This window comes from Dipodomys merriami, unplaced genomic scaffold (genome assembly GCF_024711535.1).
Source record: "Dipodomys merriami isolate MVZ:Mamm:240054 unplaced genomic scaffold, mDipMer1.0.p SCAF_106, whole genome shotgun sequence".
NCBI classification, from domain to species: Eukaryota; Metazoa; Chordata; class Mammalia; order Rodentia; family Heteromyidae; genus Dipodomys; species Dipodomys merriami.
The window spans coordinates 2,669,480-2,695,171 of NW_027202338.1; the positions used below are offsets into that span (position 1 = coordinate 2,669,480).

The 25,692-nt window shown below is 49.6% G+C and overlaps 1 protein-coding gene across 3 annotated transcripts; it reads right to left on the bottom strand.

Moving 5' to 3' along the window:
- LOC138813803 (zinc finger protein 112-like) lies at nucleotides 1-14,605 on the bottom strand. Of its 3 annotated transcripts, none has more exons than XM_070002263.1 (7): nucleotides 14,555-14,605; nucleotides 10,391-10,479; nucleotides 7,493-7,531; nucleotides 6,759-6,885; nucleotides 6,524-6,622; nucleotides 6,352-6,426; nucleotides 1-4,463 (listed from the first exon to the last, which is right to left on the bottom strand). In XM_070002263.1, exons 3-7 carry the CDS (start codon nucleotides 7,505-7,507, stop codon nucleotides 2,647-2,649), a joined length of 2,133 nt encoding a protein of 710 aa, XP_069858364.1. In that variant the 5' UTR covers nucleotides 7,508-7,531; nucleotides 10,391-10,479; nucleotides 14,555-14,605; the 3' UTR covers nucleotides 1-2,646. The 3 variants fall into 3 exon arrangements, with proteins under 3 accessions (XP_069858364.1, XP_069858353.1, XP_069858373.1); XM_070002252.1 differs by having other exon boundaries at nucleotides 6,759-6,900; XM_070002272.1 differs by lacking the exon at nucleotides 6,352-6,426 and having other exon boundaries at nucleotides 6,759-6,900.
- Between the last annotated feature and the right edge of the window lie 11,087 nt (nucleotides 14,606-25,692).

Below are 25,692 nucleotides of genomic sequence, written 5' to 3' on the forward strand. Positions count from 1 at the left end.
CACGGCTTCCGAACAGCTTTCAATCAGTTAGCCAGGGAGGAAAATTTGAAGTTTAAATGAGAACACAACACAACGGGACCTGTCAGGTAGGGCTGGGCTGCAGCTGAGATAGTTCTAAGAGGGAAGTTTCTAGCTGAGAGAGCCCACACTGGAAGAAAAAACAAAAAAAAGACAGTGCAGGTGGCTCATACCTGTAATCCTAGTTACTCAGGAGGCTGAGATCTGAAGATCATGGTTCAAAGCCAGCCCAGGCAAAGTCCATGAGACTTTTTCCTTTCTTTTTCTTCTTCTTCTTCTTTTTTTTTTTTTTGTTGGTAGTGGGGCCTGAACTCTGGGCCTGGGCACTGTCCCTCAGCTCTTCAGCTCAAGGCTAGCGCTCTACCACTTGAGCCACAGCACCACTTCCGGCTTTTTCTGCTTAGATGGTGCTGAGGAATCAAACCCAGGGCCTCATGCATGCAAGGCAAGCGCTCTACCACTGAGCCTCCTTCCCAGCCCCTCGTGAGAACATGAGAATGGAAATAGACCAACCCACAATGAGCAGTCACAGCTAAACAGAAATGCTCTCCCCCGACCTGACCCATGACCCCGCCATTCCACATCCAAGAGTCGACAGTGGGGCGTGGGGGGAAGGGCATAGCTGCACAGACACCACTTTGTTCATATACGAGTGCCGTGGACTGTCACACAGCTATACAAAGTGCAATCGTGCATGGACTCTGAACATATTGAGACAAGCTGAGCTCCGAAAAGAAAATGCCTGCTTCTGCTCATATGTGGAAGCTAGATGAATAGACAAATTCATGGATAAGTACGTACCTATATATGTCTCTATATGTATCAATTTGTATATACACATTTGCATATATAATATATATTTTTTACAAAACTTGGTTTTTTTGGGTCAGTCATGGGGCTTGAACTCTGGACCTGGGTGCTGTCCCTCAGCTCTTCAGCTCAAGACTAGTACTCTACCACTTGAGCCACAGCATCACTTCCGGTTTTCTGGTGGTTTATTGGAGATAAAGAGTCTTAAGGACTTTTCTGCCCGGACTGGCTTTGAACCTCAATCCTCAGATCTCAACCTCCTGAGTAGCTAGAATTACAGGCGTGAGCCACCGGCACCTGACTTACAGAACATGATTCTAACTATGGAATTATATCCAGAAAGATAAAGGAAAGGAGAAGAAAAGGAAGATGGTGAATAATTTGAAATTCATTGCAACTATAGGATACAGCATAAAGGGTGTTCATGAAAGCTGGTGAAATGAAGGAAAGCAGCAATGAAAAATGTTGCAAGTAAAACATAACATATGCAGTGAAACCCTGTGGTGCAATGAACACACACACACACACACACACACAGAACCAGGTACTGGTGGCTCACACCTGTAACCCCAGCTACTCAAGAGGCTGAGCTATGAGGATCCCAGTTTGAAATGGGCCTGGGCAGGAAAGTCTGTGAGGCTCTTTTCTCCAGTTAGCCAGCAAAAGGAAGTGGAGCTGTGGCTCAAAGTGGTAGAGTGCTTAGGGCTGGGAATGTGGCTCAGTGGTAAAGTGCTCGCCCAGAATGCATGAAGCCCTGGGTTCGATTCCTCAGTACCACATACACAGAAAAAGCTGAAAGTGGCACTGTGGTTCAAGTGGTAGAGCGCTAGCTTTGAGCACAGAGAGGCTCAGGGACAGTGCCCAGGCCCTGAGTTCAAACCCCAGAACTGGCAAAAAAAAGTGATAGGGCGCTAGCCTTGAGCAGAAAACTCATGGACACTACTCAGGCCCTAGGTTCAAGCCTCAGCTCTTTCTCTCTTACACACACGGGCGCGCGCGCGCGCGCGCGCACACACACACACGTTTTGCTGAGTGTGGCTCATGCCTATAATCTTAGCTACTCAGGAGGCTGAGATCTAAGGATTGTGGTTCAAAGCCAGCCTGGGCAGGAAAGTCCGTGAGACTTTTCTCCAATGAACCACCAGAAAACCGGAAGTGGCGCTGTGGCTCAAGTGGTAGAGCTCTAGCTTTGAGGTGAAGATGAGGGACAGTGCCCAGGCCGAGTTCAAGCCAGGACTGGTATCAACACACACACACACACACACACACACACACACACACACCCAAAAACCCTATTTTTGCTCCAGAAAGTTTTCCACTGTCCCCTTACACACCTTCGTTCACGTAGCAGGAAGTACAGGACAGGGCAGCTGCTGTGAGCAGGGGAAGCCCGTGGAGCTCGGGCGTGGCCATGCGCCCAGGCCCAGCCCCAGCCGTAGGCAGAGCGCGTCCTTCCTGCTGGGGTTTTGCATCCTGGCTCGCTGCCCTGGCTTTGCGGCCTCTGTCCGGGCACCCTCTCCTGGCGTCCCGCTGTTGAAACGTTGGATGAGAACACCCCGTTTGCTTGTTTCTTGGCTATGTTGAGAGTGAACTCGGGGCCAGGCAGGCGCTGCGCCTCCCCAGCCACGCTCTCAGTCCCCCCTTTTTTGCTTTTTTCCTTTTTCAAATACAGTCTCCTGTGTTCGCATGGGCCGGCCTTTGACTATGATCCTCACGTTAATGCGTGCCTCCACGGCCGGCTCGTTGAGATGGGGTCTCCATGGCATTGTGCCTGGGCTGGCCCTGCGGACACGCGTGGATTTTTGAGAAAAATCTTTCTTATTTTGGCTCTGCTGGTGATGGGCGAACTTCAGTTGGCACCTGAGGACCGTGGCTTGGGGGCCGGCTGTCCGGGGCTGGCAGCGGGCGGGGGTCCCCGCCGGCCTGGTCCCCGCGGTGGGCCCGCTGGTGGATGAGGAGCCCGGAGCCCCAGCGGAAGCCCTTTCCGCACGCGTCGCAGGTGTAGGGCGTCTCGCCGGTGTGCAGCCGCTGGTGCGCGCGCAGGTTGGACCTCTGGCTGAAGCCCCGGCCGCACACCGGGCAGGTGAACGGCCGCTCGCCCGTGTGCACGCGCAGGTGCGCGCGCAGCCCCGAGCCGCCGGCGAAGGCCTTGCCGCACTGCGCACACCTGTGGTCGCGGCCGTGCGCGGGGCCGCGCAGGTGGGCCTGCAGGCGCGCGCGCTCGGCGAAGGCCTTGGCGCAGAGCGGGCAGCGGTGCGGGGCCCCCGCGTGCGCCCGGCGGTGCGCCTCCAGCCGCGCGCCCTGGCTGAAGCCGCGCCCGCACAGCTCGCACGCGTACGGCCGCGCCCGCGCGTGCACGCGCTGGTGGCCCCGCAGGTGCGCGCGCTGGCCGAAGCCCTTCCCGCACAGCGCGCACACGTGCGGCCGCGGCGCCGCGTGCACGCTCAGGTGGCTGCGCAGGTGCGCGCGCTGGCCGAAGCGCCGCCCGCACTGGCCGCACTGGTGCGGGCGCTCCCCGCTGTGCACGCGCGCGTGCGCCCGCAGCGCCGCCGCCTTGCTGAAGGCCTTCCCGCACTCCCCGCACGCGAACGGCCGCTCGCCGGTGTGCACGCGCCGGTGGATCTGCAGGTTGAAGCTCCAGCCGAAGCCCTTCCCGCACTCCCCGCACGTGAACGGCCGCTCCCCGGTGTGCACGCGCCGGTGGCCCTGCAGGTGCGCGCTCCGCCGGAAGCCCTTCCCGCACTCCCCGCACCGGAACGGCCGCTCGGCCGAGTGCACGCGCTGGTGGCCCTTCAGGTAGGAGCTGCGGCTGAAGGCCTTCCCGCACTCCCCGCACGCGAACGGCCGCTCCCCGGTGTGCACGCGCCGGTGGGCCCGGAGGTCGGAGCCGCGCGCGAAGCCCTTCCCGCACTCCGGGCAGCGGTGCGGCTTCTCCCCGGCGTGCGCACGCGCGTGCGCGCTCAGGGCCGAGCGGTGGCGGAAGCCTCGCCCGCACTCGGCGCAGCGGAGCGGCGCCTGGCCCACGTGCAGGCGCGGGGCCTCGGCCAGCTCCGAGCTGGGGTCCAGGCCACGCCCGCGCTCCGGGTGCGGGTTTTCCGCGGCGTGGGCCGTGGGCCGGTGGCCTGGGCTGCAGGCGTTCCCGCCGGGGCTGGTGCTGCAGGGGTCGGGCGCGGGCGGCTGCGCCCCCGGGGGGCCGCGCGGGGATTCCGATGCCGGCACCCGGCAGTCACCACCGGGACGGCCGCCGCCGTGGGCCGGGGCTGGCGCGGGGGGCCGCACGCCCGGGCTTGGGGGGCAGCGCCGGCCGCAGCCCTGGCGCGAACAAGGGTCCTGGTCCGCGCGCGGCGGGGACCCCTGCGCCCCGCCGTCCTCGTCCCTCCCAACCCCGGGGCCCGAGTGGGGCGTAGAGTTGTCCCCCGGTGCGGGGTGCGGCCGGGAGAGGCGCCGTGGAGCCGCGCCCTGGGGCTGCCGGGGCTCCTGCGTCTCCCCCAAGCTCTCCCGGGCACCGAGACCCGCGGTAACCGCGCGCGCGCCCGGGCCCCGTCGCCAGGCTTGGTAGAAGGAAATCTCTCCAGGAGAAAGAGGACGGAATCCCCGGCCCTCGGGCCTCGCCAGGCCACCTTCACTCCGGCTTCCTGGGGGGACAAAGACAAGCAGACAAGTCCGCAGTGAGGGCTTCGCAGAGACTACAGGATCCCGCCCGGGGCCTCCTTGCAAGTCTGTGAGCTGAGGCCCAGCCTCGCAGTAGGCACACCGCTTCCTAGGGCCAAATTCACCATTCGCCAGCTGCCAGGGATGTAAGAGAGTTTCTGACGGGTGGGTGTTTCAGTGCTGAAGAGTTAAAGGACAATCCCACCATATCATTTTATTTATTTCTTTGGAAAAAATGTTCTTTAAAAATAGTGACAATTGGGGCTGGGAAGGTGGCTGGGTGGTAGAGCGCTTGCCTTGCATGCCTGAGGCCCTGGGTTCGATTCCTCAGCACCACATAAGCAGAAAAAAGCCGGGAGTGGCACTGTGGCTCAAGTGGTAGAGTGCTAGCCTTAAGCTGAAGAGCTGAGGGACAGCGCCCAGGCCCAGAGTTCAGGCCCCTCGACCAACAAAAAAGAAAGAAAGAAAAAGAATAGTGATGACTTTCTTTTTCTTTCTTTCTTCCCATCATTGGAAAAAAAGTTTGAGACAAAAAACAATGCTAACATTTATAAACAAACATTTAATATTAGTTGAAGAAAAGCTGGAAAATATACTGAAATATGGTGATTCCAGAAAAATGGTCTTCTCTCTCTCTCTCTCTCTCTCTTTCTTTTCTTTTTCTTTCCTTCCTTCCTTGCTTCCTTCTTCCCTCCTTCCCTCCCTCCCTCTCTTCCTCCCCCCTGCCAGTCCTGGTACTTGAACTCTGGGCCTGAGCCTGGGCGCTGTCCCTCAGCTCTTCAGCTTAAGGCTAGAGCTCTACCTCTTGCGCCACAGTCACTTCCAGCTTTTTCTGTGATTAACTGGAGATAAGAGTCTCACAGACTTTCCTGTCTGGGTTGGCTTTGAACTGTGAGCTTCAGATCTCAGCTTCCTAAGTAGCTAGGATGGGGGGGGGTGAGCCAGGTGCCCAGCTTTTAGTCTTTGTTCTTTCACCTGTCATGCAATTTTAGCATTTCCTATTTAATTTGCTTTGATGGAGCAATGGTGCTCCACCCTGTGCAGAATCCGGCCAGGTTCCTCAGGCCTCCCTTGCAGCCCGTCTCTGAGATTTCTGCTTTCTCTCTCACATAGGAAGAATGGTCACTTAGGCCAAGGAATCATCTATCATTCTGGAATATTCTCCAATTGCACTGATTTATCCTGTGCCTCTTAGCTGCCCCAAAGTGGACTGAAGACAGAGAAGGCCACACATGTATCAAGCACTTCATTCAGGCGGAGAAGAGCAAGGGATAGAACTGAGACAGAGCCCGCTGCTAGTGGAGAGGGGCAGCAGTACGGAGGGGCACCCAGGGAAAGAGACATGGAGAAAGGGAACACAGAGGCACAGCGGAAGCCTTGTTTTGTCTTTTTTTTTTGTCCAGTTGTGGGGCCTGAACTCTGGGCCTGGGCGCTGTCCCTCAGCTCTTCAGCTCAAGGCTAGCGCTCTACCACTGAGCCACCTTCCCAGCCCCGGAAGCCTTGTTTTGCTGCCTGTGAATGGGGAACCTCTGGACAGCTCAAAGGAGAACTGGCACATTCTGTCTTGTGTTCTAGCAATGGTTCTCCAATGAGAGGCAGACAGAGGAAGACTTCAGTCTGGACAAAAAATGAGAATCCTAATTTAAAAAAAAAAAAACAACTAAAGCCAAAAAAGGACTAGGGGTGTGGCTCGGGTGGAAGAGCACCTACCTCAAAAGCTCAAGGCAATGAGTTCAAAACTCTGTACTAGCAAAAAGAAAAAGAAGCCAGGCACCGGTGGCTCACACCTGTCATCCTAGCTACTCGGGAGGCTGAGATCAGAGGATTGCGGTTCAAAGCAAGCCCGGGCAAGAAAGTCTGTGAGACTCTCACCTCCAATAAACCAGCAGAAAAACTGGAAGTGGTGCTGTGGCTCAAGTGGTAGAGTGCTTGCCTTGAGCTGAAGAGCTGAAAGACAGCGCCCAGGCCCAGAGTTCAAGACCCATGACTGATAAAAAGAAAAAAGCCCCCACTCTGCGCTGTTGTGTCCCAGTGTGGCTGTCACCTGAGCACGTGTGGCTGTGGCCTTGCGTGGCTGTTTTGGTCACGAGCGCATCTTCCCTCTCTAGCCGGGTAATCAGGTCAGGTTTGAAGGGCTGGTGTGCTGTCAGAAAGGCGAGGAGAGCAAAAATCTTTTATGTTTGATGGTGTCTACTTTGTGAAGAGTTGAGAGGTGGTACCTGGGCCACAGATGCAGCGGGGGAATGGGGGGCAGTTGGGCAACACAGGCCCATCCTCACCCACGGCCACAAGGTTCTGGAAGGTCTCCAGCATCACATGGCGGTGCAACAGCCTCTGGGCCTGGTCCAGCAGCTGCAGCTCCTCCTCGCTGAAGACCACAGCCACATCTGTGAACGTCACCTCCTCCTGCAACTGCGCAGACTACCCAGAAAGAGGGGGCACTGAGAATGTGGGGCCATGGAACTACCCCATTTCCCAGTGCCTTAGGGCACATGGAGTTTCACCATATTGATGCAGAATGTAATTCGAACACCTAACTGTAGTGTCACAGACCAGATCTCCTGCACTCCTGCCTCAACCTCTCCAGCAGAGCAGAGGGGACCGTGGGGAGTGAGGCCCAGCTCATTGAACAGAAAACTGCAGCCAGGCATGGGTGGCTCATGCTTGTCATCTTAGCCCCTCAGGTGGCTGAGATCTGAGGATCATAGTTCAAAGCCAGCCTGGGCAGGAAAGTCCATGACTCTTTACCTCCAATGAACCAGCAAAAAGCCAGAAGTGGAGCTGTGGGCCCAAATGATTAGAGTGCTAGCCTTGAGCCCAAAAAAGCTCAGAAACAGTACAAAGGCCCTGATGTCAAGCCCCAGGATTGGTACAAAACAAAAGAAAACAAAATACCAGTATCGAACGTGTGGTGCTATTCTTTACATTCAGGAGGGAAAAAAAAATGTGTCTACAGGGGGTGGCCTCTGAGAAATGGGATAACAGATTAGAGGCAGAAGTGAGAATAACTCACCTGGAATTTGGTCATCTTCTTCCTGGGACAGGTAGAGGCCTGAGGGCAAAACAGAAAGAAGCCCTGACAAAGGCCTTCCAGAGGCTGAGCCCCACAGGCCCCACCCACTCAATGACGCACCACTTCTGACCACGCCCACACACAACCCCGCCCATCCACAGCCCCTCCCACCCACTCCTCCCATCCTGGGTGATAGGGCAGTCGATAGGGAGCTGGCATGGAGAAGCAGTGCAATGCACTTGTTTACTGTGGGCTTTGGGGACAAAATCCCCGTGTCCAGAACTGGCTTTGTTGTGCAGCTGCTGAGGGGCTGTGGCTGAGCTGCTTAACCTTTCTAGTGTTTCGATTCTGTCACCTGCAGGCCTGCAACAGAAGCTCTGACAGCAGTGCTGTTGGGTGGTATGGGGGGAGTATGTGTGTGTCAGGTGGTGTATGTGTGTGTCTGGAATATGTTCAGGTTGTGTGTGTGGTGTGTGTTTTGGGTTGTGTGGGTGGTGTGGGGGGGGTGGTAAGTGTTGGGTGGTATGTGTGTGTGGTGTATGTTTCAGGTTGTATGTCGGGTGGTGTGTGTGTCTGGTGTATGTTTTGGGTTGTATGGGTGGTGTGTTTGTGGGGTGGGGCATGTATTGGGTGGTGGTGGGGTGGTATGTGTGTTGGGTGGTATATGTGTGTGTCTGGTGTATGTTTCGGGTTGTGTGTGGGTGATGGTATGTGTGTTGGATCGTATGTGGGGAGGTATGTGTGTCTGGTATATGTTTCGGGTGGTGTGTGTGTTGGGTGGTATGGGGGTGGTATGTGTGTCGGGTAGTGTATGTGTCTGTCTGGTGTATGTTTTGGGTTGTGGGGGTGGTGTGGGGGTGGGGGTGCATGTGTCAGGTGGTGTGTGTGTCTGGTGTATGTTTCAGGTTGTGTGGGTAGTAGGTGTGTGAGGGGGTGGTATGTGTGTCGGGTGGTGTATGTGTGTGTCTGGTGTATGTTTTGGGTGGTGTGGGGTGGTGTGTGTGTTGGGTGGTGTGTATGTGGTGGTGTATGTGTCTGGTGTATGTTTCGGATTGTGGGGGTGATGTAGGGGTGGTGGTGCATGTGTCGGGTGGTGTATGTGTCTGGTGTATGTTTTGGGTGGTGTGAGGTTGGGTTGTGTGTGTGTCAGGTGGTATGTGTGTCGGGTGATGTATGTGGGGGTTGGTATGTGTGGCGGGTGGTGTATATGTGTCTGGTGTATGTTTCAGGTTGTGTGGGGGTGGTATGTGTGTGGGGTGGTGCATGTGTCAGGTGGTGTGGGGGGTGGTATGTGTGTCAGATGGTGTGTGTGTCTGGTGAATGTTTCAGGTTGTGTGGGTGGTGTGTGTGGTGGTGGGTGAGGGGGTGGTATGTGTGTCGGGTGGTATATATGTGTGTCTAGTGTATGTTTTGGGTGGTGTGGTGTGGGGGTGGTGGTGCGTATGTCGGGTGGTGTATGTGGGTGTGTGGTGAATGTTTCAGGTTGTGTGGGTGGTGTGTGTGGTGGTGTGTGAGGGGGTGGTATGTGTGTCGAGTGGTATATATGTGTGTCTAGTGTTTGTTTTGGGTGGTGTGTGTGTCGGGTGGTATATGTGTGTGTCTGGTGTATGTTTTGGGTGGTGTGGTGTGGGGGTGGTGGTGCGTATGTCGGGTGGTGTATGTGGGTGTCTGGGGGTGTATGTGTCAGGTGTGATGTATGTGGGGGTTGGTATGTGTATCGGGTGGTGTGTGTGTATGTGTGTGTCTGGTGTATGTTTCAGGTTGTGTTGGGTGGTGTGTGTGTGTCTGGTGTATGTTTCAGGTTGTGTTGGGTGGTGTGTGTGTGTCTGGTGTATGTTTCAGGTTGTGTTGGGTGGTGTGTGTGTGTGTGTGTGTGTGTGAGGTGGGGGGGTGGTATGTGTGTTGGGTGGTGTATGTGTGTGTCTGGTGTGTGTGTCAGGTGGTATGTGTGTTAGGTGTGATGTATGTGGGGGGTGGTATGTGTATCGGGTGGTGTGTGTGTATGTGTGTGTCTGGTGTATGTTTCAGATTGTGTCGAGTGGTGTGTGTGTGTGTCAGGTGGGGGGGTGGTATGTGTGTTGGGTGGTGTATGTGTGTGTCTGGTGTATGTTTTGGGTGGTGTGGGATGGTGTGTGTGTCGGGTGTGATGTATGTGGGGGGTGGTATGTGTATCGGGTGGTGTGTGTGTGTGTGTGTGTGTGTGTATGTGTGTGTGTGTCAGGTGGGGGGGTGGTATGTGTGTTGGGTGGTGTATGTGTGTGTCTGGTGTATGTTTTGGGTGGGGTGATGTGGTGTGTGTGTGTCTCGCTATCACAGGCCCTGGCCCCTGTGGCTGTGGGGAGTGGACACAACTCTGTGTCCCTACCGGGCCAAGCTCTGGCCAGGAAAAGCCACCCCAGGGTCTGGAAGGTCCACAAGGGTGAATACATGTCTTGAGACCGGAGGAGAATCCACAGGGCCTCCCTGGCCCCTTCAGTCCAACAACAACAACCCCACAAATGGTGAAACCTGTGAGGCTGTTGGTTTTTCACACTAAAAACCTGAGCCCCTTGGCCTCCATTTGACCAGACTGCTGAGAAAGGAACAGGTAAGTGCCCAGTTGTCTTGGGGGTTCGGCAAGCTAGTTGTGAATGAACAGAGGCCTTTTAGCTCCCCCTGAGGTCTGCTCCACCCCTTGCCACACCCTACTCATGCCAACCATCACTATGGAGTCTACAGACTTCATGCAACTCCAGAAACAGGCATTAACCCCACAGCACAGCCGGCAGTGACACATTTACCAATTACCCAGGGGACCCGTGTCCTCTGGGGGCATGGGTGGAGGCTTCAAACCCAGCCTTGAGGAAGGATGAGGGTGGATGGGCTCAGGGGAGAGTATTCTATTCTGCTCCATCTTACCCTTGGAGGACGGCTGAGTTCTATTTATCACTCCCAGGAAGGGACTCATCGGAACACCAAAACAGAATGCCACATGGTGTGGTTTTTGCCTGGAGCAAAAGAAGTAGAAAAGATGATGAGAACCAAGTCAAATCCTGTGTGGTAGAGGGTCTGTCTCTTTAACCCTCACAGGAACCCAGAAAGGGGGACAACGTGGACCTCCCTTCAGAGCTGAGAAGACTGAGACATCAAAATTTTTGTTGTTGTTGGTGGTGGGTATGGGTCTTGAACTCTGGGCCTGGCCACTGTCCCTCAGCTCTTCAGCTCAAGGCTAGTGCTCTACCACTTTGAGCCACAGCGCCACTTCTGGTTTTCTAGTGAGATTAGTTTTCTAGGAGATAAGAGTCTCATGACTTTCCTGCCCAGGCTGGCTTTCAACCACAATCCTTGGATCTCAGCCTCCTGAATAGCTAGGATTACAGGCGTGAGCCACCAGCATCCAGCTAACATCAAGATTTCTAAGAGGGATCAATGTGATACCCCTGAAATCCCAGCCACTCAGGAGGCTGGGGGAGGAGGATTGTGGTCTAAGGCCAACTCAGGCAAAAGCTTGAAAAAAATAAAAGCAAAATGACTGCATATGGTTTAGCAAGCTCAAGGCCCTAAATTCAATCTCCAGTACCGACAGAAAGGATTTCAAGGTTACTTGCTCCTAATTATTTAGCCAGGAGAACAGCCAGGATTATTAGCTCAGAGTTTCTCCAAAATTACCAGCAAAAAAAAAACCCCAAAACAAAGCAAGGTATGGCTCAAGTGGTAGAGTGCTAACTGAGTAAGCAAACTGAGCAAGTGTGAGGTCCTGAGTTAAGAATCTTAGTACTTGGCAAAAAAAAAAAAAAAAAAAGTGGGCTGGGAATGTGGCTTAGTGGTAGAGTGCTTGCCTAGCTCACATGAAGCCCTGGGTTCGATTCCCCAGTACCACATACACAGAAAAAGCCAGAAATGATGCTGTTGCTCAAGTGGTAGAGTGCTTGCCTTGAGCAAAAGAAGCTCATGGACAGTGCCCAGGCCCTGAGTACAAACCCCAGGACTGGCAAAAAAAAAAAAAAAAAAAAAAAAAGTGCTAACTAAACAGCATTTCAAGTCTAAAAGCATCTTAATCTTTTCTTAACCAGTACATGGCAATCATGTGGAACTTAGGCAAGAAAAGAAAAGCAGGCTGCCATGCTCTGAGGCATGGGGAGGTGATGTGTGCCTCACTGACTGGCGGCAGGCAGTGACGTCATAGCTGTGCTAAAACAACAGCACCGAGGTCACACTGACAGAGTAAGTGTGATGCGCATCAAAGCCATCAGAGAAAAAGAGAAAAAGTAAAATAAATGAAATGTCTCATCAGAGTGAGGTTTGTTCACAGAAACAGAATCACATGCATTAAGCCACAATGAGATATTTCATTTCTATTTCTGACCCAAACCATTGCTGATTAACAGATTAAATCAGGTTGGCTCAAGGATGGCAGGAAATGTGAGCAGAGAGAATCAGTGTGCGGACGAGTAGTAAGACTGTGCAGAAGAACCAATGCCCTCTGAGTCGAGGACAATGGGACTATTTTCTTTTTTTTTTTGGTCCGGTCATGGGGCCTGAACTCTGGGCCTGGGCGCTGTCCCTCAGCTCTTCAGCTCAAGGCTAGCGCTCTACCACTTGAGCCACAGCGCCACTTCCAGCTTTTTTCTTTTTGCTTATGTGGTGCTGAGGAATCAAACCCAGGGCCTCATTCATGCAAGGCAAGCACTCTACCACTGAGTCACCTTCCCAGCCCGACAATGGGACTATTACACTGAGTAAAATACAAGGGAAATGAAAATGATTTTGACCCACATTGGTCTTGTGATGTACCCAAGATGTTACTGAGGTTACTTGGTGGCTGTTTATGCCAGGAATCCAGGCCAGACTCCAGTGAGCCCAGGCGGATGCTCCACATGACAACAAGGAAGTGGAGAAGACACTGAGATTCAGAATCTGCTCAAGTGGGATAAACTGGTACTGGATCAAATATGCCTGGATAGTAAATATTGTTTTAAGGCCCCCAATTTCTGAGTGCTCTACTTTGTCATTTGCATCATGTGCTCCAACACACTCCTTAGCTTTCCAAGAAGTCCAGGGGATGGGGGGGAGGGGAGAGGGTATCAGTTCTGTGGCTGTGGACAGTGAGAGGGGAGGGGACAGCCCTAGATGCTAGGATGAACACAGGAGCTGCTTTCTGGCAGGAGTTGTGTGTTTGTTGGGATGTCTGTCCTTTCCTTTTAAGTACTAGAGACTAAACTCAGAGTCTCCACCTTACTAGGCAGGTTGTTCTACCACTTGAGCCACACCTCCAGTCATATCTATATTTATCTCTATTTGGATGTATTGCCAGTACTTTATAGACAGACACAAAGACAGACATATAGATAGATAGATTTTTTTTTTTTGCCAGTCCTTGGGTTGAACTCAGGACCTAGATACTGTCCTTGAATATCTTTTGCTCAAAGCTAGCACTTTATCACTTGAGCCACAGGTACCATTTCCAGCTTTTTTGCTTATGTGGTACTGAGGAATTGAACCTATAGCTTCATGAATGCTAGGCAAGCACTCTACCACTAAGCCACATTCCCAGTCCAGTACTTTATATATTTTCTTAATCCTTTACAATTGCATTTCAAGTAAAGTACAATTAAACTACAGATGAGAGAAAGTGTATCATAAAAGAAGAAACCCAAGCTCATTTACATAGCTTTCCTAACCATCTAATTTTGGGCCTTGATCAGATACGGAATTTTAAAAACTGAGACATGAGACAATGGACTGAAACTACCCAGGTCCAAATCTCAGCTCAGCCTCCTCCTCTGTGATTTCAGTTCCCTCATCTTTTTTTTTTTTTTTTGGTTGGTCATGGGCTTGAACTCTGGGTTCGGGCTTGCTCAAGGGGAACACTCTACCGCTTGAGTCACAGCGCCATTTTCACCCTCATCTTTTAAACAGAACACAAACTGGGCGTCTGTGGCTCATACCTGTAATCCTAGCTACCCAGGGGGCTGAGATCTGAGGATCACAGTTCAAAGCCAGTCCAGACAGGAAAGTCCATAAGACTCTTATCTCTAATAAACTATTCAGAAAAAGCCAAAAGTGGCACTATGGCTCAAGTAGTAGGGTGCTAGCCTTGAGCACAGAGGGGCTCAGGGTCAGAGTCCAGGCCCTGAGTTCAAGCCCCAGGCCCCAAATGGAACACAAATTTCTCATCCTATGGGCTCCATAAGAATTAAATATGTTTATTCACACAAAACTCCTACAGTCATAGATAACACATATTCTATACTGCCTTTATTGCTTATGCCCAAGTACTCCCCGGCCCTTTGTTAATTCATTCAACAAACATGAGTACATTAGCTTAGTAGCAGAATTTGTCAATGGGCAAAGGAATCATGTTGGCCCCTGAACAGGCCAATTCTACTCAGGTAGTGGACTCTGTAAGTGGTATCCAAGAATCATTGCTTCCTCCTCCCTGCTCAGGAAAGGAAGGCGGCTGGGAGAAATCAGGTCATGGAACTTGCCCATCAATACAGCAGTCGTGCCAGGCTGGATCGGCCCTCTTAATCATTATGATGTTGATAAATAATTAGCAATTTGGGTATAGGGGAGGGCCCAACGCCCAGCAGCACCTGGGGTTCTGAGCCCATCCCAGGATCGCTAAGGCCTCTACTGCTTCTCAAAAAAAACAAGTACTAGTAATAAGTGCTTTCTTTTCATCCCGGCCAGGCTGGGTGCAGAGCCTTTATTTAATTCAAAGACCTTCTTAAGGTGGGTACAGACAAAGGAGATATTAAAGAGAAAGTGGGGAGAGTTTAAAATACTGCCTGATTATGACAGTGCTGGGCAGTGGTGGAGCGAGCTGTGGGGTTAAAGAGGATCCAGGAGCAAAGAGTTGGGGTACAGGAGGCCCCCCCAATGCAGGGAGGCCTCAACCCAGGTGAGGAAAGGTTCAGGCCAGGGACCCGAAACGCGCCAGCGCACCCGGAGAGGGCTCATTCACAGGAACACGAGCCCCACCCTTCGTCCGAGGCAGATTCTCGGGGTCCCCGTGGTCCCCGCCTCCTGGCGGCAGCGCTGGGACTCGGTGCCGGGGACGGGCCGAGGGGGAGGGCTCACCTTTCTGAAAGAACCAAGGCCGCGGCCGCCCAGTCCAGCGCCGGAAGTGACGCCATCCACGCGCCGCCCTGCTGGACTACACGTCCCAGAATTCCCGGCGGGAGCCGAGAACGGATTGTCTCGTGAACCGAAGGGAGCCGAGCGAGTCCCCAGCGTTCACGAACTACATTTCCCGAAATTCCACAAGACAGCCCCCTCCCCCCCCCGCATCCTGGCTAGCCCGGAAATGCCGGAAGACCTGAATGAAGTTGAACTTTCCCACCACTTCGGCTGCACTTTTCTAATCGCTTTCTCTTTCTTGGAGTTTGCAGTGACTGCAAAAACAGTAGCAGATATGTCTGCGGTAGATCCTGAAAGGCTTCTCCGAGAAAGTCACTCGGACACTTGTTCCCATACGAAGGAAAAAGAGTTTTTAATGTCAGGTTACACAGAATAGCAGCTGGGCGGGGCTCTAAGCAGGTTTATAGGGCTGGGTGCCTGTGGCACTGCGTCGTGGAAGGGGTTAAACATGTGCAGTTCTATCTGCACACACAAGGGAGAGGGAAATTGCATTAGGAGAGGAGCTGCTATTTGAGATTGCACCTGCCTGCGTCACCTGTTTACAGGTGGTCACCTGATTTCAGGGAAAGGCAGATTTGTTTTTGCCTAAGGTCTAAGGTGGCAGACTGCGGGAGAAGATGGAGAAGGAAGGTTAGGGTGTGTGGGTGAAGGTCTGTCTCCTGTAACCGAAGTTACATGGATGTTTGTGGGTGAGAAGCAGCGTGGTATTGTCCCAGGAGCATTTGATTGACCATCCGGTTGGTGAAGGCTCTTGCTCTTTCTGTGAGGATGTTTTGCAGGCACCTAAAAATGCAAGGTAAGATTAAAAAGTAAAGCAAAGATAGCTGTAAGAGAACCCAGCAGGGATTATATATCTGTCCTGACATGTTTACATAGCAGCATCACTTTTCCCTTATAAAGATGCATGTCTCACTTTTTTTTTCTTCTCCCAGTGAGTAGGCTTAGAGCTTTCTTATTTTGGAGTGTGACATCAATCAAAGAATTAAGCTGAGTTTGTAAGAGGTGTAGGGCCTCGGAAGAATCCTTAACAGAGGAAAGTAGACGATCACCGAGTTCTTGGTTAGATGTTACGGAATGGTAGACTCCCACCAGATAGCCCTATGGAGACAATAGAGGACACCAAGCTCACCCCCACCAGAATTGGGAGGAAAACAGCTCATCTCCATCTGGCTAAATGTGGGTTTGAGGCAAGGGTTCTTAAGGTTTGGAGCTCGGTGTTGGAGTACAAAGTATACTATGGAATTGGAGAGACCAGCATGCAGGGGGAGAGAGAGCCTGGACCAATACATCTGGTCAAGGAGTGGTTGCACCAAATGGTCGTGCCATTGGGGCTGGCCAGGGACTTGGTGATGCAGATGTTTGTTTGACACATGTTGGGATTTGACAGGACACCCGAGGAGTTATAAGTCATATAGCATAGCACAGGGGAATTAGTATACTATAAGGAGAGATTTGAGGATCACGGTGTGATGATGGGTAGGGAGCAGGTTTTTCTTTTTTTTTGTATATACATATGCCAGTCCTGGAGCTTGAACTCAGGGCCTGTGCACTATCCCTGAGCTTCTTCTTCTTCTTCTTCTTTTTTGGTCAATTGTGAAGCCTGAACTCTGGGCCTGGGCACTGTCTCTGAGCTCTTCAGCTCAAGGCTAGCACTCTACCTCTTGAGCCATAGTGCCATTCTGGCTTTTTCTGCGTATGTGATGGTGAGGAACCAAACCCAGGGCTGCTTATGTGATGGTGAGGAATTGAACCCAGAGCCTCATGCATGCAAGGCAAGCACTCTACCACTGAGCCACCTTCCCAGCCCTGTCCCTGAGCTTCTTTTGCTCAAGGCTAGCACTCTACCACTGGAGCCAGAGCACCACTTTTGGCTTTTTCTGTCTATGTGGTAATGAGGAACTGAACCCAGGGCTTCATGCATGCTAGGCAAACACTCTACCACTAAGCCACATTCCCAGCCCAAGGGAGCAGGTTTTATTTTTAGCAGAAATGTTAAGTTGTACTGATGACACAAGGGATTGTTGCAGCTGTGGAGAAAGAAAACAATTTGTTGTAATTAAAAGCTTGGAGGCCTGGGAAGGTGGCTCAGTGGTAGAGTGCTTGCCTTGCATGCCTGAGGCCCTGGGTTCGATTCCTCAGCACCACATAAGCAAAAAGAAAAAAGCTGGAAGTGGCACTGTGGCTCAAGAGGTAGAGCGCTAGCCTTGAGCTGAAGAGCTGAGGGACAGCGCCCAGGCCCAGAGTTCAGGCCCCACGACCGGACCCAATAAAATAAAATAAAATAAAAAATAAAAGCTTGGGGAAGAAGAGACTGGTTTAACAGGATGGAGAATTTTTTTATTTTTTATTTATTTATTTTTGTCGGTTGTGGGGCTTGACCTCTGGGCCTGGGTGCTGTCCCTCAGCTCTTCAGCTCAAGGCGAGCGCTCTACCACTTGAGCTACAGCGCCACTTCCGGTTTTCTGGTGGTTTATTGGAGATAGGAGTCTCACGGTCTTTCCTGCCCGGGCTGGCTTTGAGCCACAATCCTCAGATCTCAGCCTCCTGAGTAGCTAGGATTACAGGCGTGAGCCACCAGCGCCGGGCTTGTTAGAAGAGTTTTTAAAAATGATATGGACCACCATTTTGAGGGCTGTTTTAGTGTTGATGAGCTCATACATCCATAAATCTTAATTGTTTTCTGAGCTATCTTGGCGTTAATTGAACCCATTACTACTAACTTTCCACTTTGGTCCCATGCATTGTTTATTGCAAAGGTAATATCATGGGTATGATTTATTTAAAAACTTATTTTCCAGATTTATAACTAGCCTATAGTGGGGGTGGGAGTGTACGGGGGCACAAGCATGTTATTTGCTGCTGCAGGAAGGGCAGCCATAGTAAGTGGTACTTGCAATAGTCCTGATCTGAAGTGAGGCACAGGTATTTGGAGACATAGTGGTAATTGTTATTTTTTAAGTGATTACGTCCTGAAGCACAGGCCTGTTTTAGATCAAAAGTGAAGATTATGGGTTCATTGCATCCTGTAGAGGAGCACCAGGCTAAGGCGTGTACCCACTGGGAGTTGTAAAAGTGCCAGGTGTATGGGTTATGTGCCTGGGGCTCCCCTCAAGTACGGACCACGAGCTGTTCCCAGAATGCCAAGAGCAAAGAGGAATATTATGCAGAATAGAAGAAGGTAAGAGAGTGAAAAAGGAAGTAGGGGCTGGGAAGGTGGCTCAGTAGTAAAGCGCTTGCCTTGCATGCATGAGGCCCTGGGTTCCATGCCTCAGCACCACATCAGCTGAAAAAGCCGGAAGTGGCGCTGTGGCTCAAGTGGTAGACCACAGCGCCCAGGCCCAGAGTCCAGGTCCCACAACCGACAAAAAAAAAAAAAAAAGAAAGAAAAAGAAAAGAAAAAGGGCTGGGCGCTGGTGGCTCACGCCTGTAATCCTAGCTACTCAGGAGGCTGAGATCTGAGGATCGCGGTTCAAAGCCAGCCCGGGCAAGAGAGACCGTGAGACTCCTATCTCCAATAAAACCCACCAGAAAACCGGAAGTGGCGCTGTAGCTCAAGTGGTAGAGCGCTCGCCTTGAGCTGAAGAGCTGAGGGACAGCGCCCAGGCCCAGAGTCCAGGTCCCACAACCGACAAAAAAAAAAAAAGAAAAAAGAAAAAGAAACTGAAGATGTATCTCTATCTATCTATCTATCTATCTATCTATCTATCTATCTATCTATCTATCTATCTATCTATCTATCTATCTGTCTATCTATTTATCTATCTATCTATGTCTTCTGGGGGTAAAGTCAGATAACATGCCTTGCAAGTGTAGATCCTAAACTAAATCTAGGAGAATAGGAAGGGTAGAGGGTCTGGGGTAGAAACTGAGTTTGGTCCATAAAATATAGAGAAATTGATAATAGCAGGATGGGGAGAAAAGGGGAGGTTACTCATCCGTGAAGACCAGGCTCTTGGGATGTTTTGATGTTGTTGAGTCATTTGGAATGCTGGGCAGGTCGTGGGGCTTGAACTCTGGGCCTGGGCACTGTCTCTCAGCAATTCAGCTCAAGGCTAATGCTCAACCATTTGAGCCACAGCGCCACTTCCTATTTTCTGGTGGCTCACTGGAGCTAAGAGTCTCACCGACTTTCATTCCTGGGCTGATTTTGAACTGTGATCCTCAGATCTCAGCCTCCTGAGTAGCTAAGATTATAGGCGTGAGCCACTGGCCCCCAGCTCAGCTCGGCTCTACTTTCTTTGTGATCCGCAGAGACAGAGGTTGTGTGGGAACTGCCGTAGGTGAGGGCCCTGGAGGCTGATGAGTTTCATGTTACACTTGTGAATTCAATCTGGGCAGCCCTGGCCATTGGAGGCCGTTGGGGTGGGAAGTCTCACGGGGTAGAGACCATCCCTAGTTAGAAGGGAGGATGAAGGAGTGAGTGGAAGACTGAGATTGATGGGTAAACTACGTCTCCAACCTGAGGCTGGTAGAGAACAGCGGGGGAGGGCACAGGAGCTTGTTGGTTGGCATAGTTCCAAAGATGGGCCCAAAAGTGTTGAAGAAGTGGCAGAAACAGATGAGGAAGTAAGGGTAGCCTGGCAAAGAGGAAGCAGGAGGGGTTGTTGACATCAGGGGAGTTGTTAGCCGAGCTGTTGTCTGGCCAGGAGAAGACGGCGAGTGGCAACTGTTCCTTGGATAAAATCTAAAAGAAATCTTACAAGGCAGGGGATGAGCAATAAGAAAAAATATTAGAGGGCACACAAAATGGGTGAAGGAAGGGCTCAGGGCAGAAAATTAAAAGTTGAATGACTTGGCTAGTTTGGCTAGTTTGGCTAGTTTTTATCTCCTGCATTTTAAGTGATCTTGGAGTTGGTGGAAAATGTTCCTCTCTGCTTCTGACATCTGATGACCCAATAGGGGAGTGTACGGTAGACTTGGTAAGAATAAGCAGTCAGGGCTGGGAATGTGGCTTAGTGGCAGAGTGATTGCTTAGCATGCATGAAGCCCTGGGGTTGATTCTTCAGTACCACACACACAGAAAAAGCCAGAAATGGTGCTGTGGCTCAAGTGGTAGAGTACTAGCCTTGAGCAAAAAAATCTCAGGGACAGTGCCTAGGCCCTGATTTCAAGCCCCGGGATTGGCCTGTCATCCTAGCTATTCAGGAGGCTGAGATCTGAGGATCAAGGTTCAAAGCCAACCTGGGCAGGAAAGTCCATGAATCTCTAATCTCCAATTAAACACCAGAAAACTGGAAGTGGTGCTGTGGCTCAAGAGTAGAGCATTTTCCTTGAGCTGAAGAGCTCAGGGACAGTGCCCAGGCCCAGAGTTCAAGCCCCATGACTGACAACAACAACAACAACAAAAAAAAGAATAAGCAATCAAAAGAGGGGGCTGGTTACGGTCCTGATGGGAGGCCGTGGTAGATGTCAGGGTTATAGAGTATGTATGGGAGAACTAGGAAGCCACCTAGGCTAACTGTCCTGAGTATAAGACTCACTATAAGTTGCTATTCAGTTAAAGACAAGTGTGAACATTAGACAAGCTACTTATAAGTATTTTCTTTTGATCTTCCAGTTCTGAAAGTGCAGGCACAGAGTGACTCAATCTAGGGTGTGATATCATCTCCACGGTCTCTTATTGTCAGGATTGGCTTTTTTGTTGTTGTTGTTGCTGTTTTTGTTGGTTGTGAGGCCTGAACTCTGGGCCTGGACGCTGTCCCTCAGCTCTTCAGCTCAAGGTGAGCACTCTAACCACTTGAGCCACAGCACCACTTCCGGCTTTTTCTTCTTATGTGGTGCTGAGGAATGGAACCCAGGGCCTCATGCATGCAAGGCAAGCACTCTACCACTGAGCCACCTTCCCAGCCCCCATGATAAGGGTTTTAAAATAGCAACTGCTTACCTGAATATCAGCTCTGTATCCAAAGTGGCTTACGTACATGGGAAACACATATTAAAAACTTGACCAAAAAAAAAAAAAAAACTTGACCAACAATTTTAGTGCACAAACAAGTGCTTTTAGAGATGGACATAATGAGATGCTAATCTTATATCAATGTATTAATCTTGACCTTATTTAAATCACAGTCAACTTAAATTACATACCAAATTTACTAACTTTACTCATAAGCTCTGTTTTTTTAATTGCCATCTAGTTATTTATTTATTTATATTATTTATTTATTTATTTTGGCCTGCAGAGACAATAACCAGAAAACCTTTAAAACAATTTTGAGATAAATTAACCTTTAAACACTTTAAACACTTGGGAGGGAGAACATGAAAACTTACCACGTCGCCAAGATAGCAATAAACAAATTAGAATGGTAAGGAAACTTGATGAAGCTTTATCAAGTAAGTAAGCAAGCAAGCTAACAAGCAGCAAACAGACAGGCAGAAAGACAGAGTCACACAGTGACAGAGTGTGGGTGTACTTAAGGAGAGACACAGAGAGAGAGACAAACAGTGTTAGCTAAGAGCATTTAAGTCAGGATCGATAGCCTTGAAAGGGAGCCCAGAGAGGTCCCCAGGACCCCAGCTACATCTCTCAACTCTCCAGGGAACAAGCAGAGTGTGTGGGGGGGGAGGGGTGGAGTGTATTTAACTACAAGATTAAGAATGTAAGCCTGTCATCCTAGCTACTCAGGGGGCTGAGATCTGAGGATTGTGGTTCAAAGCCAGCCTGGGCAGGAAAGTCCATGAAACTCTTATCTCCAATAAACCACCAGAAAGCCAGAAGTGGTGCTGTGGCTCAAGTGGTAAGGCCCTTGCCTTGAGCTGAAGAGCTCAGGGACAGCGCCCAGGCCCTGAGTTCAAGTCCCACAACTGACCATAAAAAGAAATGTTGGGGGGCTGGGAAGGTGGCTCAGTGGTAGAGTGCTTGCCTTGCATGCATGATGCCCTGGTTGGATTCCTCAGCACCACATAAGCAGAAAAATCTGGAAGTGGTGCTGTGGCTCAAGGGGTAGAGTGCTAGCCTTGAGTTGAATTGCTGAGGGACAGCACCCAGGCCCAGAGTTCAGGCCCCATGACCACCACCACCACCACCACCAACAATAACAACAACAACGAAATGTTGGGCGGCGAACTGGTGGCTGAGCCTCAGAGTTCAAAGCTGGCTCAGGCAAAGAAATCCAGGGATTTACCTCTCCAATTAACCAGGAAAAAAATCCCAATGTGGAGTGTGACTCAAATGGTAGAGCACCAGACTTGAGCAAAAACCAAGGGACAGTCCTCATCCCCTGAGTTCAAGCTCCAGTACTGGCACAAAAAACGTTTTATCCATTTTTATCAATGAATATGCCACACACAATATCATACAAATTTCCGGTTTGGATGAAAGATCCACAGCTGGGCACTTGGATAGTTGCACAAAATGTGGACAAGTAGGTCAGTGGGTGCCAAATTTCTTTCTTTCTTTCTTTCTTTTGGTTGGTTGTGGGGCTTGAACTCTGGGCTTGGGCACTGTCCCTCAGCTGTTCAGCTCAAGGCAAGCGCTCTACCACTTGAGTCACAGCACCATTCAATTTTCTAGTGGTTTATTGGAGATAAGAGTCTCACGGCCGGGCGCTGGTGGCTCATGCCTGTAATCCTAGCTACACAGGAGGCTGAGATCTGAGGATTGCGGTTGAAAGCCAGCCTGGGCAGGAGAGACCATGAGACTCCTATCTCCAATAAACCACCAGAAAGCCGGAAGTGGTGCTGTAGCTCAAGTGGTAGAGCACTCGCCTTGAGCTGAAGAGCAGAGGGACAGCGCCCAGGCCCAGAGTTCAAGTCCCACGACCGAGAAAAAAAAAAAAAGAGTCTCACGGACTTTCCTGCCTGGGCTGGCTTTGAACCTCGATCCTCAGATCTCAGCCTCCCGAGTAGCTAGGATGATAGGCGTGAGCCACCGGTGCCTGGCTTGTGTTCCAAATTTCTTAAGGACACATGTGACACACTCACACACATACATGCATATATATATATATATATAAATACATATATATGCATATACACATGTACCTATACACACTAATACATATATATATATATATGTATATATACACCTATACGATCAACTCTATCAGTGACAACTGAAGTATCAAGTTACAAAAAATCTCTGGTGATTGCCTCACATAGGAACACGATTTAAGTTCTGCTTTGAGTTGAAACATTTAGAACTACGATGATGGAAATATTAGATGGGCTACTTCCCCGCTATTGTCCTTAACTTATAGTACTTCATCCTTCTGACAATCCTTTGTATAATTCCCAAGCACTGCTTAAATAAACTTGCCTCTTCATAGCTTTACTCTGGTTACAGAAAAGCACACACCTATGCTTTCTTTTTCTTCTTTTATTGTAAAGATGTACATGAGTACTTTTCTTGTCGAGCATTGTTACCTCTTCCCTTGTGGTTCTCCCACTATACTGTCTTGTGGGGATCATTGTTGCAAAGGGTGTCTGTGTCCATGTTTCAGCATTCTGTTATTCCCCTTCCCTCTCCAAATTAGACAAATATATATACAAGATGCAGGGTATCAAAATTAAGTACAGTGACAACAGTGGATATACCATAGGGGGTAAACATACAAAGGAAACAAAATCACACAGTACATTAAAAACCACTACAACAAAGAGAAACCTCTTGTGTCCATATCTTGGGGTTCACTTCACTTAGCATTATCTTTTTTACTTTTTAATTAAATAATTTATTTTTTCTCTAGTCCTGTTTACTTTGTCGTATCTCCTTACGTATTGTATTTAACATCCACACCTCAGGGAGACCATGTGCTGTCTGCCTCTTTGCTCTTGGCTTACCTTACTCAAAATGTTTTCTAGTTCCATCCATTTCCCTGAGAATGCCATTATTTTTTCCTTTCTAATAGCTGCATAATATTCCATTATATATAAGTACCACAGTTTTTGGATCCATTCATCTGTAGTGGGGCATCTGGGTTGTTTCCATATCCTGGCTATTGTGAACAGTGCTGTGATGAACATGGAGGTGCATGTGTTCTGTATCCTGGTTTCTGTTGTTCAGGGTAGAAGCCTAGGAGTGGTATGGCTTGGTTGTAGGGGTGGTCTATATTTAGCTTTCTGAGGACCCTCCAGACTGCTTTCCAAAGTGGCTGTTTAAGTGTACATTCCCACCAGCAGTGTAATAGGGTTCCTCTTTCTCCACATCCCCTCCAGCATTTGTCGTTGGCTGACTTTAGGATGTGGGCCGTTCTGACTGGGGTAAGGTGGTATCTCAGGGTTGCTTTTATTTGCATTTCCATCACAACCAGGGATGGTGATCATTTCCTCATGTGTTTCTTTGCCTTCTATCTCTTCTTCTGAGAAGTCTCTCTTTAGTTCCCTTGCCCATTTAGGAATTGGTTTGTGGGGTTTGGGAGGGATTAGTTTCTTGAGTTCCCTGTATATACTGGATATTAACCCCTTGTCTGCTATATTGCTGGTAAATACTTTTCCCAATATGTCTTTATAATTTGGTTGCTATGTCTTTAGCTGTGCAGAAACTTTTTATTTTAAGGTAGTCCCATTTGTCCAGTCTCTCTCCAATTTGTTATGTCCCTGGAACTCTGTTCAGGAAGTTCCTTCCTGTGCCTATAAGTTCAAGTGTCTCTCTTACTCTGTCCTGCAGTAGTTTCAGAGATTCAGGTTTGATGTTAAGATCTTTAATCCATTTTGAGTTGATGTTGGTGCATGGTGATAGGCTGGGGTCCACTTTTAGTTTTCTGCATGTGGCTGCCCAGTTTTCCCAGCACCAGCGGTTGAAGAGGCTGTGCTTCTTCCACTGTATGTCTTTGGCTCCTTTGTCAAATATCAGCTGGCTGTAGGCATGTGGTTTTATTTCTGGATCTTTTATTCTATTCCACTGGTTTTTGGGTCTGTTTTTGTGCCAGTACCAAGCTGTCTTTGTTATTATGGCTTTATAGTAGAGTTTGAAGTCTGGGATCGAGATCCCTCCTGTGTTGTCTTTATCCCCTAGAATTGCTTTGGCTATTCTAGGTCTTTTGTTGTTCCATATGAACTTTTGGACTGTTTTCTCTAACTCAGTAAAGTATGTCATTGGGATTTTAATGGGAATTACATTGAATTTGTATATCAATTTTGGCAGTTTGGCCATTTTCACTCTATTAAGTCTGCTTATCCAAGAGCATGGAAGGTCTTTCTGTTTCCTGGTGTCCTCTATTATTTCTTTCCTTAAGTTTTTATAGTTTACATTAAATAGATTCTTTACATCTTTGGTTTTGCTGATACCTAGAAATTTTAATTTTTTTGAGGTAATTGTGAATGGGGTTGTTTCCTTGATTTCCCTTTCTGCTTGCACATTGTTGATTTACAGAAAGGCGACTGATTTTTGTGAGTTAATTTTGTATCTTGCTACTTTGCCAAAGTGGTTTATAAGTTCTGAGAGTTTGGGGGTAGAGTTTTTGGGATCACTGAGGTATAATATCATGTCATTTGCAAAAAGGGATAGTTTAATTTCTTCCTTCCCTATACAGATCCTTTGATATCTTTTTCTTACCTTATGGCTCTGGCTAAGGTTTCCAGAACTATATTGAAGAGGAGTGGTGAGAGTGGGCATCCTTGCCTTGCTCCTGATTTTAGCAGAATCGGTTGTAGTTTTTCCCCATTAAGTACAATATTGGCTATTGGTTTGCTTTTTATGGCTTTTATTGTTTTAAGGAATGTTCCTTCTATTCCTATTTTCTCCAGAGCTTTAAACATGAATGAATGTTGTATTTTATCAAAAGCTTTTTCTGTGTCAGTGGAGATGATGGTGTGGTTCTTTTTTGTTGTTATTGTTGTTGGGGGCTTAAACTCTGGGCTTGAGTGCTGTTCCTGTGCTCTTCAGTTCAAGGAGAGCGCTCTACCGCTTGAGCCACAGCACTACTTCCAGTTTCCTAGTGGTTTATTGGAGATAAGAGTCTCACAGACTTTCCTGCCTGGGCTGGCTTTGAACCGTGATCCTCAGATCTCAGCCTCCTGAGTAGCTAGGATTACAGGCGTGAGCCACTGGCACCTGGCTAATCATGTGGTTCTTGGCCTTGGATCTGTTGATGTGATGGATTACATTTATTGATTTATGTATGTTAAACAATCTC